The sequence below is a fragment of the Ornithorhynchus anatinus genome, chromosome 19, assembly GCF_004115215.2.
Source record: "Ornithorhynchus anatinus isolate Pmale09 chromosome 19, mOrnAna1.pri.v4, whole genome shotgun sequence".
Taxonomy (NCBI): domain Eukaryota; kingdom Metazoa; phylum Chordata; class Mammalia; order Monotremata; family Ornithorhynchidae; genus Ornithorhynchus; species Ornithorhynchus anatinus.
Window position 1 is genome coordinate 22,537,884 of NC_041746.1, and position 15,990 is coordinate 22,553,873.

Sequence of the window (15,990 nt, forward strand, 5' to 3'; positions counted from 1 at the left end):
TCAACTGTATTTCCTGAGCGCTTATTGTGTGCAGAGCACTGTACTGAGCGCTTGGAAAGTACAATTCGGCAACAGATAGAGACAATCCCCTACCCACAACGGGCTCACAGTCTAGGCTCACCTTTCACATGAGGATCTAAAACAAAAGACGGCTAATACCGGTACAGAAGGGAAGCGTATTTTGAAGGTGTTATAATAATGAAGACAGTAGATAAGTGACGATACCAACATCTTTTGATGCTAACGTATTTATTCCATCTGTCCAGCTGCACCACTACAAACAGGTTTCCATGCTTGAAAAAGAGGGACTCTCTCTCCCCTTTCCTTGGGGAGATAATACGATGGTAATTATATCAAGCACAGATCTTTAAACTTACAAAATACGAAAAGCAATCGCAGCACGTTCGCTTCCACAGATTTTAAGTCAAAACACATTTAGCAGATGCCCGTGTTTTCCATGATTGTTTTATCGCCCCCAGTTGCTCCACTAGAGTGATCATCCATATGGAAATCAAAGCCAATCCAACTTATAATGCAATTCCCTTCCTCCGATCAATGACTTGAAACAACGATGTGGGAAGCAACTTGGCCTAGCGGAAAGATCCCGGGCCTGGGAGTCAGAGGACCTGGGTTCTAATCCTGGCTCGGCAACTTGTCTGCTGCGTGACCTTGGGTGAGTCATTGCACTTCCTCTGGGCCTCAGTCCCCTCAAGACCGTGGGGCCCATGTGAGACCTGATGATCTTGTACCCACCCCCTTGCTCTGCACGGCGCTTAGCACAGAGTGAGCTTCTAACCAATTCCACAGATATCATCATCATCCTTATTAAGAATAACTGGAAATGGGATCGCTTACCCTGACGGGCGAGTAGCCATATCTAATAAGATGCTCTTCCACTCTCTCCGCTTAAATTGCCAGATACGGGCTGTTCCATCGCGGCTTCCGCTTACAAACCTGGAAGAGGAGAAATGGTAAACGTCTCGCCACAAACTCCGAATGGAAATTTCACCTCCATTTCCTAATTACCCGGCATTTTCTGACGCACACGAGCCACCTGTATGAATCTGAACTACAGCTATCAAGTAACATGGGCACCTGTGTGTTCTTATATACGGAGAGGGGGTAGGCTCTCCAGAGACAAGCAAGTAGTCCTGAAGGTTTGAAGACGAGCTTTTTAGCAGAGGACGATCCCTTCCACGTTATAAACTCGAAGGAGACTGTCTCTGGCTGTGAGATTCCATCTGCGCTTGGTACAGTGCTTTGCGCTCAGTAAGCGCTCGATAAATACGACTGAATACAGCGGCTACCCACATGCCCGGTACAAATTTTGTGTCGCGTTCATTTACGTCCTAGAACGGGAGCTTTCGGAAGGGCAGAACAAGTTCCGAGACGGCCTTCCCATCTGCGATTGCCTGCCTCTCTCATGTTGCCCTTTCCCAGCTGGCCATAGCGTCTAAGGTTTGCTTCGTTGCTTGTTTTATCCTCCCCATACGCCAATTCAGCTCTCCACATAGCAGGTATGTGGCTATTCAGCAGTAATGGAGTTGCTTCGTAACATGAGAAGCAGCGTGGCTTGACAGATAGAGTCAAAAGGATCTGGGCTCTAATTCCGGCTGCGCCACTTGTCTGCTCTGTGACCGTGGGCAAGTCACTTCACTTCTCGAGGCCTTGGTTTCCTCATCTGTAAAATTGGGATTAAGACTGAGAGCCAAGTGAGGCGGGGACTGTGTCCAACCCGATTACCTTGTATTAATAATAATAACGGTATTTGCTAAGGGCTTACTATGTGGCAGAAACCTGAGATCTACCCCAGAGTTTAGTACCAGGTACCGTACGAAGCGCTGGGGTGAACAAGCAAATTGGGTTGGATGCGGTCCCTGTCCCAGGTCGGGTTCACGGTCTTAATCCCCATTTTACATGCGAGGGAACTGAGGCAACAGAGAAGTGAAGTGACTTGCCTGAGGTCGCACAGCAGATGAGGGGCAGAGCCGGGATCAGAAGCCACGTCCTTCTGACTCCCAAGCCCGGGCTCTATCCATTAGACCAGGCTGCTCCTCTTTAAGATATGAGCGGCTACATTTACTATATACTGAACGACGGAGAGGTTAAAAGGCAGAGGACCAGGAAGGAGACTAGTGATGGAGTCCCCGCCGAGAACGACAGACAGAGGACTTGAGATTAAATCAGTAAAAAAGCCCTGGTTCTAAAGTGAAGAACGTATAAAAGATGATCTACTTACCTGTTACTAGTATTGGAAAACTGGATGCTATCGACTTTGTCCTGGGTAAATTAAAAAAAAAAAAAAAGCCGAAATGAATCAAAACCGCCAACAACATTAATTAAACGATGATATTCTTTTACAGTAACACTAACCGCGTGGAACTCCAACTCTGATATTTTTTCCGGCTGACCCGATCCAAAGAAATACACTCTAATGACATGATCGGTACTTCCTGTGGCCAGAAACATTCCACCTGAAAAAGAAAGCGTCAGAAATATGCTGACATTTTAGATGAGCATAGGCTAAAAAAAAAATTCCCGACAAATAACCTCCTCCATAAACCACATTCAAAAGTGAAGCTTCTTTTACACGTAAAACTGTTTTCGTGAGGAATATTTACTTATACATAAAGCAAACTGAACGAGAAAGCGAGTGAGGTGACAGACTTTATTTTGCTAGATATTGGAAAGTTTACTTGTTAGTTACGCCCAACTGCTCTAAAATGAACGTACTAAATGACTTGGCACCGCCGAGCACACACGATTCAAGCTAAATTATCCACCTAAGTCCTCTGATTTACCAGTTTCCCTGAGAGGCGACAAATTCTTTCAAGACCTGGTGTCATCTCTGGAGACCTTCTGTCTCCTCTGCAGACCCACCCACAAATAAAAAAAGACATATATCATCACTACAGCCAGGTTGCGGACTTGGTTCCACAACTCGTATCTGGCAGCGTGCTTTGTCTTGTCTTGTCCATGCTGTCGGGTCGTCTTCGACCCGTAGAGAGACCATGGACACATCTCTCCCAGGACGCCCCACCTCCACCTGCAATCGTTCTGGTAGTGTGTCCTTAGAGTTTTCTCGGTAAAAATACGGAAGTGGCGTGCCCGGATACCCCTTAAATGGCCAGGAAAAACCTGGTTGTACATTATTTGTTGCAGGGCCACATAAACGGACTTCCACCAAAAACGTGCTTGACACTTGACTATATATTACTTTCAAAAGCCAGAGGGTTGAAAGTGTACTCTTGTGTTTTTCCTGATTTGTCAGTCGATCGTATTTACTGTGCGCTTAGTGTGTGCAGGAAAACTGTACTAAGTACTGGGAGAGTACAATAAAACAATATAAGAGAGGCATTTCCTGCCCACAATGAGCATACAGTCTAGAGGGGGAGATTTCTTCTCAAGATGCTCATTTTCCCCTTTAATAAAAACGGTGAGCTTCCAATTTCTTGGGTTTTTCCCCCCAAAGAATCCTGGTCTTTCTGAGAAGACTCCAAAAATCAATTCAACTAAGCTGACTTTCCAGTGAAACAACCATGGTCATCATGTCCCCCCTCATTTGCTTATGCAGAAAAAACACGTTAACATTTGCGTGCCAATTCCATAGAAATACACTCTCCACTTTATTTTATTCTACCCAATTAAAAATGGATTACAAAACAAAATTCTAAATAAGACTTAGAATAAATATTGAGGGAAAGACATCCTACCGGCACTAAACGATGAACAGATCATTTGAACTCCAGGTCGAGGACGTTCTGTAAATTTCGTCGGTCTTGGACTATGGAACGACAAAAAAAAAACCCAAAAAAATCCACAATTAAAAATATTTAGGGCTTGGCACCACCAAAAACGTGTGTGTACCTCAAATATAAGCAGACCGGCAAAATTAAATATGAAGTAACAGATGGCCACTCATCAATAAACAATTTAGAGTCATTATGCTTCATGATAGGATCTTGTAGAAATTCTACATACAGCTGTTTGTTGGAATTTCTGATTACACAGTATATCTTAGCAGAAGCTCGCACACCAAGAACAACCCCAAGGTCACTGGCACCTGAAACACAGAGTTACTCTGCGATGATGATTCTAAATCACTTTTTTAAACTGGCGATAAAACGAATATATTTATACACACATACTAGTTTTTATCCCCAGTTATCTTTAGACCCCTACACGTTCATCTGTCCTTGAAAGGGTCCAAAATAAGTCCTGATGGTGACTTACTGAGTGCCTACCATGTGCAGACTACTGTACTAAGCGCCTGAGGGAGTAAAAGAGAGCTGGCAGATCGGATCAGACATGATTTTTCAAGGTGGCGAAGTACAAACAGTGAGGTTTTCCAGAGATCAATACTGGGTCTCCTGGTTTTAGCCTGTAAGTGAACCGGAAGCGGGAGAGTAAATCTTCCAAGTTTGCACAAAGCTCTTTCAAGAGAGTGTGATAAGCTGTGCTAATGGGAGAACTAGTAGGAAAATCTCATAAGCTTAGTAAATTGGTAGAAAAGATCGACGCGTGGTCCTCGCCATCCTATCTCTGGCAGACTCACTTAATAATAATGTTGGTATTTGTTAAGCGCTTACTATGTGCCGAGCACTGTTCTAAGCGCTGGGGTAGACACAGGGGAATCAGGTTGTCCCACGTGGGGCTCACAGTCTTCATCCCCATTTTACAGATGAGGGAACTGAGGCACAGAGAAGTTAAGTGACTTGCCCACAGTCACACAGCCGACAAGTGGCAGAGCTGGGATTCGAACTCATGAGCCCTGACTCCAAAGCCCGTGCTCTTTCCACTGAGCCACGCTGCTTCTCACTTGCTATTCTAGGGGTCCCGGCCCCATTTTCTTTTTACCTGTCACTATTTAGATCACTTCATTCGTTCATTCAATCGTATTTACTGAGCACTTACTGTGTACAGAGCACTGTACTAAGCGCTTGAGAGTCCACTACAACAATAAAGAGACACATTCCCTGCCCACAACGAGCTTACAAGTCACCCAATGGTCAATCCTAAAAAAAAATCCCATTTCTAACTGCCCTGGCCGACACGATGCTGCCGACTCCTAAACGGTGGCCACTAGCGTGTGATCTGAAATTGTGTCATTGGGTCTTTAAAATGTTTTATCTTCTGCCCTTCTGATTTGAATATTTCCCCACTTCAGTTCACCATAAAACTAGTAGCCATGCATTTTCTACTCAACTCCCACCCAGAGGAGGTGCGCTTAGGCTCTGCGGTGAAACCGAGTCAGCTGAACGGAAGATCGGACGCAATCGCTCCGTGTGCTCTCGCTTCAAATTTACTGCTATGCTGGGGTCACAGACTATTAAATCAACGACGCACTGGCCGACGCAAATACGTGACCCGAGGCACCCACCCGAGATTTCCGAAGGGATTTAGCAGAAAACCTTGCACAACTCCTGCCAAAAGCGCATCGCCTGTCGCTTCTAAGAGCCTCTCAAAAGAAGAGCAAGCGTACTTCAAACGTATTTGTTAAGCTATTACTGCGTGCAGAGCAGTGTACTGAGCGGACTTGGGAAAAGTACAATATGACAGAGTTGGCAGACACATTCCCTGTCCACAAGAAGTGAACTGTCTGGAGGAGGAGACACACATTAATATGAATATTTCCAATATAAGCCCTATTTTATAAGAAGATTCCAGAAGATTTCATGGGCGCCCTCACTTTCTCTTTAGCGGATTGGTAGATTCTCTACTCGAGTTTAGGATGCGAACCCTCAGGCCCTATAACTTGTAGGGACAGGATGATATGGTATCTATAAGGGGAATTCCCACCTTGCTATTCTGCTGCAATTCTTTGAAGTAATCAACAAGCATGTGGATAAGGGAAATCAGTGGACAAAATATACCTAAATTTTCCAAATCCTCTGACAAGATTTCATGCCCACAGCCTTTTTCAAAGCTGAGTAATCACTGGTTTAGAGGGAATGTCTAATGATAATAACGATGGTATTTGTTAAGCGCTTACTATGTGCCAAACACTTGTGTGGACCCCAGGGCTTATGATGACTATTTGGCACATAGTATGAGCTTAACAAGTACCATAAATATTAAGGGACGGGGCAGTTTTGCCCTAAAGGACTTTACCTCAGAGAACTCCCTTTCTGACCCTAAATGTCTGAATTTGAACCTGTTTAAAATTGTTAGTGCTTCGAAATCTGTCTTCCTCCACTTTTATTCACTATTATCAATTTTTATCACTACTATCACTATTCACTTTTATCCACTTGAAGGGAAGTCACAATTTCCCACGAGGGCATGGACTGTGACCCATTTATTTTTCTGTATACTCTCAAGCGTCAAATGCGATGCCACATGCAAAATGGGCATTCCGATCATTTCGACTCATTGTAAAGGCTCAAATTAGGTAGTAAAGTGGGAAAATAAAAGGTCAGCAGAACCACAACGCTAAAATTTCTTCACGATAATGGCTTTTTCCTCTTTCTGGTCCGAATGAGCTTAAGTGCACATTTCTCCTCAACTGCTAGCCAGAAGAAAATGAACTGAAAATGAGATGTCAATATTTCTGGGAGACAGTAATTAAGAGCAGACACCCCGAGAGCTTGTCACCTAAGGCGCTCAAATGCACCTTATAAACACGAACTCAGTAAGCTTCACCCGCCCGCTTAGACGACCAACACCGCCGACAACCCAGAGAGCAGGACAAAGAAGCTGATTTCCCAGTGTTAAATGAGTTAATTAAATTTTGAAGCTTCCAGGAGTAAAAATATAAGGGTTATAAAATCCTAGAGGCTCACTGAATGTACGTTCGATTCAGAAAACGGCAGAGACACTGCACTGGTTCTCCCCGGCTTACCCCACCATCTCTCAGTGTGCTGTCTAATCCCGGCTCCGCCACTTGTCTGCTGTGTGATCTTGGGTAAGTCACTTCACTTCTCTGGGCCTGTTACCTCATCTGTAAAATGGGGATTGAGAATGCGAGCCCCAAATGGGGGCAGGGACCGTGTCCAACTCGACCTGCTTGTACCCACCCCAGCATTGAGTATAGTGCCTGGCACAGAGTAAGCGCTTAATACCGTCAACATCATCATATCGGTTTCCACCCTACAATTCAAATGGCTGTCCACTGTGCCTTTAGAGGACCATCTTGGATCGAATCTTCTCCTTCACTTCAAAGCCCCCACCGAGGCCGGGAGAATAACGTTCTGAACTCCTGGTTGGAGACGGGGAGAGCCAGACGTAAGCCGGCCCGGAAGCTCGTCGTGGGCATGTCCCTGTTTATTCTTCTATTCTCCCAAGCGCTTAGTACAGGGCTCCGCGCACAGTAAGAGCGCGACAATCGACCGACTCCCTAAGATCCTTCGGACAAAGGTGCAGATCTTATGAGGCCACGGGAGATGGAAGCGTATCCGCTCGGAAGCCTTAACGGCGTTCATTCAAGGAAATGTTTAAGCGGAACAGCTGTTTCACTTACTACATTTATCTCTGCATCTAAGGTCAAGTCTTCTCCAAGAGGCCTTTCCCGACTAAGCTCTCTTCTCCTCAGCTCGCTCTCCTTTGTGTGTCATCCATGCAGTTCGCTCTGGGACCGACCTTTGGACATTTGATACTCAACTCCACCCCGCGTCACTTACGTCGCTCTTTAAATGATTTATTAGAAATTATTCCTATTAATGTTTGTCTCCTCATCTACACTGTAAGCTCGTTACGAGCAGGGGACGTAATAATAATTGTGGTGGAATATTCGGTGAGCGCCTACTACGTGCCAGGCACTGTACTAAGCATTGGGGTGGATAGAAGCAAACCGGGTTGGCCACGGTCCATCCCACGTGGGGCTCACGGTCTCAATTCCCATTTTACAGACGAGGTAACTGAGGCCCAGAGAAGTAAAATGACTCGCCCACGGTCACACAGCGGCGAAGCGGTGGAGGCGGAAATAATAATAATAATAATAATAATAATAATAATAATGTTGATATTTGTTAAGCGCTTACTCTGTGCCGAGCACTGTTCTAAGCGCTGGGGTAGACACAGGGGAATCAGGTTGCCCCACATGGGGCTCACAGTCTTCATCCCCATTTTACAGATGAGGGAACTGAGGCACCGAGAAGTGAAGTGACTTGCCCAAAGTCACACAGCTGACAAGTGGCCGAGCCGGGATTCGAACCCATGACCTCTGACTCCAAAGCCCGTGCTCTTTCCACTGAGCCACGCTGCTTCCCTGAATTCAAGCCATGACCTTCTGACTCCCAGGCCCGTGCTCTATCCGCTACACCATACTGCTTCTCCGAGTAGTTAGCTGCTTCAGCTAACTGTTGTACTGTAATAATAGCTTACTATGTGCAGAGCACTGTTCTAAGCGCTGGGGTAGACACAGGGGAATCAGGTTGTCCCACGTGGGGCTCACAGTCTTCATCCCCATTTTACAGATGAGGTCACTGAGGCACCGAGAAGTGAAGGGACTTGCCCACAGTCACACAGCTGACAAGTGGCCGAGCCGGGATTCGAACCCATGACCTCTAGTTCCAAAGCCCGGGCTCTTTCCACTGAGCCACGCTGCTTCTACTGTACTCTCCCAAGTGCTTAGAACAGTGCTCTGCACATAGTAAGCACTCAATAAGTACCACTGATCCATCGACGGGTTGATGTCTCAGAACCTAGAGGCGGCAGGGTCCATGCCCAGCCACCACGACAACGGAGATGGGGCAGTGAGCCACCCCAGTTACACCTCCTTGCTGCAGGCAGGTGACATTCAGGAAAGGCCAAGCGCTTAGTACAGTGCCCTGCACATAGTAAGCGCTCAATAAATCCTATTGAATAAATGAACGAATGAAAGGCCGTCTACACATAACGTGGTCTAGTTGAGAGCATGAGCCTGGGACTCAGGAGACCCAAGTTCTAGTCCCGGTGCTGCCGCTTGCCTGCTGGGTGACCCCGGGCGAGGCACTTCTCTGTGCCTCAGTCTCCTCGTCTGCAAAACGGGGATTCAATGCCTATTCCTCCTCCGCTTTAGACTCTGAGGCTCATGAGGGACTGGGACTCTCTGATCATCTTATAACAGTTCTTAACCCAAAGTACTTAATGACTTCCATAACTACCAGAAGTACCTAATGACTTCCGTAACTATTATCTGACATACCAGACCATCTGAGGTCATCGAACTTGTGTGCCCCCTTCTAGACTGAGAGCCCGCTGTTGGGTAGGGATTGTCTCTATCTGTTACCCAATTGTACTTTCCAAGCGCTCAGCACAGTTCTCTGCACACAATAAGCACTCAATGAATACAGCTGAATGAACGAATCAAACGGAGCACCGGTTCTCGACAATCTGCTAACAGTGGCTGCCCAGAAAAACACAGAATCTGTCTCTCCTCTCTCTGCTTTCCAAGAAGAGAGCAGTCAAACTATCTGGTCCAATCCCCCCGGCTCATCCAAACGACAGTACCCCGGTGACACCGCTGCCGGAGCCGGGGTGGAGAGGGGAGAGGAGGGACTGTGGCTAACCAACTTCGCAAAATCGATTCATCCTGAATGAATTATTTCTTTAAAACAGGGGGATCTGTGGGAAGCAAGGGTTTCGCGTTTAGAGCGTCACACGGCAAAGCAGGCCGAGGCCGGATCCGTGACGAAGCGCCGGGCAATTGATATGCTGTGTGGCTCTCGCTTGATATTTCCAAAGGGGACTTAAAGAGCAGTTTTTCTTAGAAAAAGCACAAGGAAATTTTTTTTAAAACAAAAAGCAAAGGACATCCCGCAAATAAAGTTAGCTTTTTCAAAGGCAAGTAATCTCTTCCAGTGGGAGGTAGCAGGACCTGATTTCCTCCTCTGGAACTCTGTTCTGTTGTACTCTCCCGAGCACTTAGCAGAGTGCTGTGCACACTGAAAATGCCAATAATCAATACTTTTGCTTGTTTGATCCATCAGTCGATCGTGGCGCAGTGGAAAGAGCATGGGCTTTGGAGTCAGGGCTCATGAGTTCGAATCCCAGCTCTGCCACCTGTCAGCTGTGTGACTGTGGGCAAGTCACTTAACTTCTCTGTGCCTCAGTTCCCTCATCTGTAAAATAGGGATGAAGACTGTGAGCCCCACGTGGGACGACCTGATTCCCCTGTGTTTACCCCAGCGCTTAGAACAGTGCTCTGCACATAGTAAGCGCTTAACAAATACCAACATTATTAATACATTATTATCGATCGCTGGTATTTATTGAGCACTTAGGTGCAGAGCATTGTACTGAGCACTTGGAAGAGTACAATATAACAGAACTCATAGTGGAAAGAACATGGAAAAGAGTCAGAAGACGTAGGTTCTAGCTCCTCGTGGCCAGGGAACACATCTGCCAACCCTAGTATACTCTACTGGCCCAAGCGCATGTCATTTATTCTTCCCGTGCCGTGATTTCCTCATTCTCCCTCTTAGACTGTAAACCCCAAATGGGATATTAAGGAGCTCTTGGCAAGTAGATGATAAATACCATTACAAGAATAACTAAGAACACTTCAACCAAAGCGACTTCCTCAAAGGACTGCTTTATTATTCAATCAGTCATAAGTTGCCTTCTAAAAATAGTTCCCTTCCAAATGCATCCTTGATGAGTTACTGCAACTTTCTAACTTGCATCTAAAGCCCTCTTCATTCACTTATTCAATTTAGCACCATTTGACAGACAACGGCATCGCTATGAAATCTGGTGATTCATACTCAGAGGATGTGCTTGAGATTGAGGCATGAAACATGTGATGCATGTTACAAAACAGTTTTCGGTTAAAATGAGCAAGAGAGCTTTAAGAAAAATAACATGTTCCTCGGCGGCGAAGCCTAAAATCAGACAACACGAAAACCGACTAACAGAGCTATATAGAGTTGAAATCGTTTACTCCCTCCCAAGAATATTCTCCAGATTATTCCTTGTTATGCGTGTGCAACCTAGCTGGTTGGAATTCAGACGGTGCTTTGGTGCTAAGGAGCCGATTTCCAACCTTTAGAAAAATTAGCCTCTTCGGGCAGCTTCAGCTACTTCACTAAGGCATTTGCAAAAGTTCTCAGATGAGTCTTCCCGAGAAGCTGTAGTAGGTCGGGGGAGGAAATGTTATGGAGGAAAACCGACATCAATTCAGCGACAGACTGAATCCGGGAGGGAAGGGGAGAGAGTGAGAGTGCAAGACAGAGCACGAGAAAAAGAGAGAGACGGAGCGAGAGAGCCAACGAGAGAAAGCAGTCAAGACTATTGCCAGGGATATGAAAGATGGCGGTGGTGGTGTCCACTGTGAGGCAGGGAAGGAGAGGATTTGGGAGGGAAGATGAGGAGTTCAGTTTTAGGCATACTGAGCCATGGGAAAGAAGAAATGTGAGCCAGCAGACAGTGGGGCCAGGGGAGAGGTCAGGATAAGCAAAATAAACTTGAGGGCCGTCCACAAAGATATGGCAGTTAAGGCAATAGAGTGCATATATCCATCCTCCCTTTGGGGAGGATATATAATGGGAAGGGTAGGGCACTCAAATTACGACTATTATGAAAATAAGAAAGACACAAACTGGTTGAAGAGAATGGCGTTCACCCTTCAGGTACGCCCACGATGCCAAAATCTGTACCTCCAGACCATCTCCCTCAGATTGCAGAAGAAACCATTTTTTTCCTACTCTGTCATTTGCCACGTGCAGTCTTCTGTCAAATCTAGTCAAATACTGTTGTGGGTTCGGGAAATGTAACCAAATGCCCCCCCCCAAAAAAACCTGACCATAATTAGAAAAGTTTATGAGCCATACAGTCCGTGGAAATCCCAACTGTACAAAATAAACCCATTTTTATTCTACATAAAATAAAACAACAACTGACTTTATTTTAAGGGTTCCAGCATCCCACAGCCAAAAACATATGGTGCCATCTGCCCCAGTAGAAGATAGATATCTCTTGGAGCCGCTGCACAGTGGAGAAAACTGCAACACAAGAAAGGGAAAAAAAAGTCTTTGCTAAAATACTCAAATGTTAACAAATATTACAAACCAAATGGCCCTATACATTCGCCGACATATTAGTGCCATCCAGAAAATAAAACTGCGTAACCTCATTTAGTACACTCTTCGTGTGAAATCTAACATACAACCAACTGTGTTTACCAAGGTGTGAACAAATGAGGGGAAAAAACTGCATCTTTCCCCCGCGGGCAAGTTAGGCAAATAAAAAGAAAGGAGGAGGAGACGGAGGAGGAGAAGGAAGAGAAGGAGGAGGAGGAAGAGGAGAAGGAGGAGGAAAAGGGAAAAGGAAAAAGTAAACAGTCCAGAGGCTAGGGGACACATGCAAACCAAAAAGGATAAGAGAGGTGGGAAGAGTAAACTAAAGAAAACAAGAGTGGAGAGGAAGAAGCATAAAGCCTGGAACGAGATGATCCCCAATGCTGGAAAGAGACAGAAGGAAGAAATATGTTCTCAGCTTTTACCGAATAAAGGAGGGTGGGCACCCCTTTCCGAGCTGTGCTACAGAACAGCTGCTCAAAACGCAGCTGTGGCGGAAAAGGGGGATAAGGGGTGGCAAAGCCCCCCGAAACGCCCGTGTCACAGCAGAGCCAGCAGGCATTCCAGATCCTGGGCAGCCAAGGCCGATGCCCAGGACCGGCTCTTCGGCCCCAAGAGGTCCCGCGGAGAGTCCTAGACCTCTACTGACACGTGTGAGAAGGCTCGACGGACAAACTGGGGGGGGGGGGGGGGGGGTCAACTCTCCCATCACCCTTCTAAGACCCCTGCTACAAAGCTCCGTCTGCCTCTGGGACCAGCGGGATCCCGCCCAGGAGTGTGGAGGGAGGCTGCGGGGAGGGGGCAGAAGAAGGAAGAGAGGAACCCAAAGAAAGGAAGGGAATGGATTAGAAGAGTCCTCTGGGAAAAGGAGCCGAGGGCTGTGAACCACAGACAAAGAGGAGCATGAAGTGGGTTGGACTTCTCTGGGCCTCATTTCCCTCACCTGTAAAATGGGGACGGAGACTGTGAGCCCCATGTGGGGCAGGGACTGTGCCCAACCTGATTTACTTGTCTCCACCCTAGCTTTTAGTTTACAGAGGCTGACACATGGTAAGCGCTTCACAAACATCGTAATTATCATTATTATTACTAGGGCAGGGTCAGGGAGAGGAGCCCAGGGGAGGGGAGGGAGGGATTTCCTGGGAGAGTTGTACATGGGAGCCTGGGGGAGGGAGAACTATCTTTCGAGAGCAGAGGCCTTGGGGGAGAAAGAGGGAGTGAGAGCTAGCTCTGGAGAAGTGAGAAGCATCCCACCCCTCCATGACTGAATACGGAGGCAGGGATGAGAGAACGAGAAGCCAACGGAACAAAATGCCCACATAAAAATGGAGGTGGGGAGGGACTCCAGGGGTATTAAAATCTCACTGAGAAAAGCCCCGGAGAAGACACGGAAAGGTAGCGTAGGCGAGAAGGAGAAGGAAGAAGGGAAGTAGAAGGTCCAGAAAGATGAGGAGAAAGGGAGAAACAGACAGGGAGGGGAAAAAATAAAACTAAAGTAAAAGACGGAGGATACGCAGCTACTGCTTAGAGATTCTTAGCTGACGAGGAGCAAAAGAAGTATCGGAGGGGTGATGGGGGAGTTTGGGGAATATGAAAAGAAAAAAATTGGAGGAAAAAGCCAGATGACGACCAACCCCTCCCACACACGAGAAAATAAATCAGCTCAAGAAAAGTGAAAAAAAACTTGGAGAGAGACTCTCTCCAAAAGGAAGAACGGAGCACTGGGGATAGATAAACTGTGAAAGACTGTAGCCTTCATTTCCCAATGGGTATCCGTGTCAGCCATTAAAAAGGTAAAGAGAGGGAAATGGCCCGGCAGAGAGATGCTAAGGGCCCATCCCATGGCGGGCTTAAAACAGTTACCTGAAGCGACGTTATGGACGCACTGTGCCCTTGAAGAACAGCTAGCGGCGCACACGTTCGCAGACACCAAACGCGGATCATTTTATCACAACTCCCGGCGGCGATCATGGTGTTCTCATAGTTCACAGCCATGTCGGAGATTTCCGCCGCATGTCCTCTTAAGGTAGCCAGTAACCTACCGTCGTCCGTGGCCCAGATTTTCACCAGGCAATCGTCAGAACCCTAAAAACAGGAAACCGTGTTGAGTGTTCGCCAGATGAATATTACAGTTTGGGTTAATCAAAGGTAATTAGCCACTATGCTTAAGGAACAACCTCTCAAGAGCTGCTTCTCTTTGTAAGAAGGCCTTGAAGCGGGGAGTGGGAGGAAGAATGTGATACCTCCACATAAGGCCAACCAGCCCAATGTAGAGGTCACCGTACCAGACGATACAAGTTTATCTTACTTAAAGACCACAAAAAAGTAAGCTGTATTTTGGAGACTGAGGGAAAGATTTATATTCTACCAGTACCTCCCTCTTCCTCAATATTCTTGCAGCTTGTACTGCCCTGGCTCATAATAATAATAATAGTGGTATTTGTTAAGCACCTACTCTGTGCCGAGCACTGTTCTAAGCGCTGGGGTGGATACACGCAAATCAGGTTGGACACAGAGTCTGTCCCACATGGGGCTCACAATCAAACCCAATTTTACAGATGAGGCCTGGAGAAGTGAAGTGACCTGCCCAAGGTCACCGAGCAGACAAGTGGTGGAGCCGGGATTAGCACCCAGGTCCTCCGATTCCCAGGCCCGTGCTCTTCCCAATAAATCATCTAGGTTCCGCTTCTACTCGGGACTCTCTTCTCATCTTCGTGTCCCCTCCCTTTTCCCCTCTTCGGTTTCTGCGAAAATGACAACTCCGGCCTGGATCGACGTGGCAGCCAAGACAACTACTCTTCACCGGTGGTGAGATTAAGATCTCTCGAGTGAGGTAATCCCTTCTCATGTAAGCCTCTCTCCCCATCTGGAGAGTCCCCCTATCTCTTCCGCGCCCCTGTGAACTATTTACTGCCCTGTTCCCGAGATCCATCAGAGCTCTGCCAGGCCCCATCGGTAAAGATCCAGGAAATGATTAGAGATGGCTCTTGGAGGAGAGAGGGAGAGACCCTGGAGGTTGATGCAGGGGAGTTGAGGAGCAGCCCTGAGTTGTCCGCCCCACAGTATTGATCGAAGGCATTTACCGAGTGCTTTCTACGTGCAGAGCTCTGTACTAAGCGGCTGGGAGGGTACAATACAACAGAACTAGCGGACATATTCCCTGCCCTTAATGAGCTGACAGGCTAGGGGGGAGACGGACACAAATGTGAATAATTTACGATACATAATTTAAAGATATGTACATATAAACTGTATTTTATTTACATTCATGCCGGTCTCCTCCTCCAGACTTTCAGCTCCTTGTGGGCAGGAAGCGTATATACCAACTCTGTTATACTGGACTCTCCCAAGCGCTCTGTGCTCTGTGCACAATACACCCTCAAATGCCACCGACTGATTGACTGACTCTCAAAAAGGGAGAGCCCAGTTAAATCCCCCATACAAATACTTGTTGCTTCAATAATGGATTATAAACACAGCTGGATTTCGTGAGTTTCCTGATTATTTCATTCTTAATTTTGAAACCGTTTCAGAAAGATTTTACCAGCATTGTGAGCCTCTTCCCCCTCCCCCCGACAGTTTCTAATTCCAACTTGGGTATTCTCTCCCAGGGTTTAAATACAAACGCTCTGCCCACAGGATGTCTTTGATGAATGTTATTATTATTACTAACACCTCCCTCAAGTGCGCAGTAGAAAGAGCCTACTTTTTTTTTTATTACGTTATTTGATTGAGAGCATCATTGCTGATCGTTCCTTTTCTGGATAACTAGTTTGGAATGTCACAGAGCGACCAACTGTTACTATCTTGCCGGTTAAATCAATTATGGATAGTGCAGGCAGCAACATTAAGACGGCTCTCCAACTTCCACGGACCTTACGCGATACCCTCGGCAGATCTGGGCTCGACACACTGCTTAGCAAATCGGACCTCCTGGGCCTCGTAGGTTCCGCACAGCAGTGCGTCGGGGCGGAAACAAGAACCCACGTCCTGT

The 15,990-nt window shown here is 46.7% G+C and overlaps 1 protein-coding gene across 3 annotated transcripts in view; it reads right to left on the bottom strand.

Moving 5' to 3' along the window:
* Positions 1–15,990, bottom strand: part of LOC100079646 (pleckstrin homology domain interacting protein) — a 102,233-nt gene that overhangs the window by 56,840 nt on the left and 29,403 nt on the right. For all 3 annotated transcript variants that reach the window (XM_029046921.1, XM_029046920.1, XM_029046919.1), the window contains exons 8-13: positions 13,860–14,081; positions 11,821–11,921; positions 3,714–3,784; positions 2,374–2,474; positions 2,240–2,280; positions 856–954 (exon numbers count right to left, since the gene is read on the bottom strand). In XM_029046921.1, coding sequence (XP_028902754.1) covers positions 856–954; positions 2,240–2,280; positions 2,374–2,474; positions 3,714–3,784; positions 11,821–11,921; positions 13,860–14,081 — 635 coding nt within the window. The remainder of the gene's footprint in view (positions 1–855; positions 955–2,239; positions 2,281–2,373; positions 2,475–3,713; positions 3,785–11,820; positions 11,922–13,859; positions 14,082–15,990) is intronic.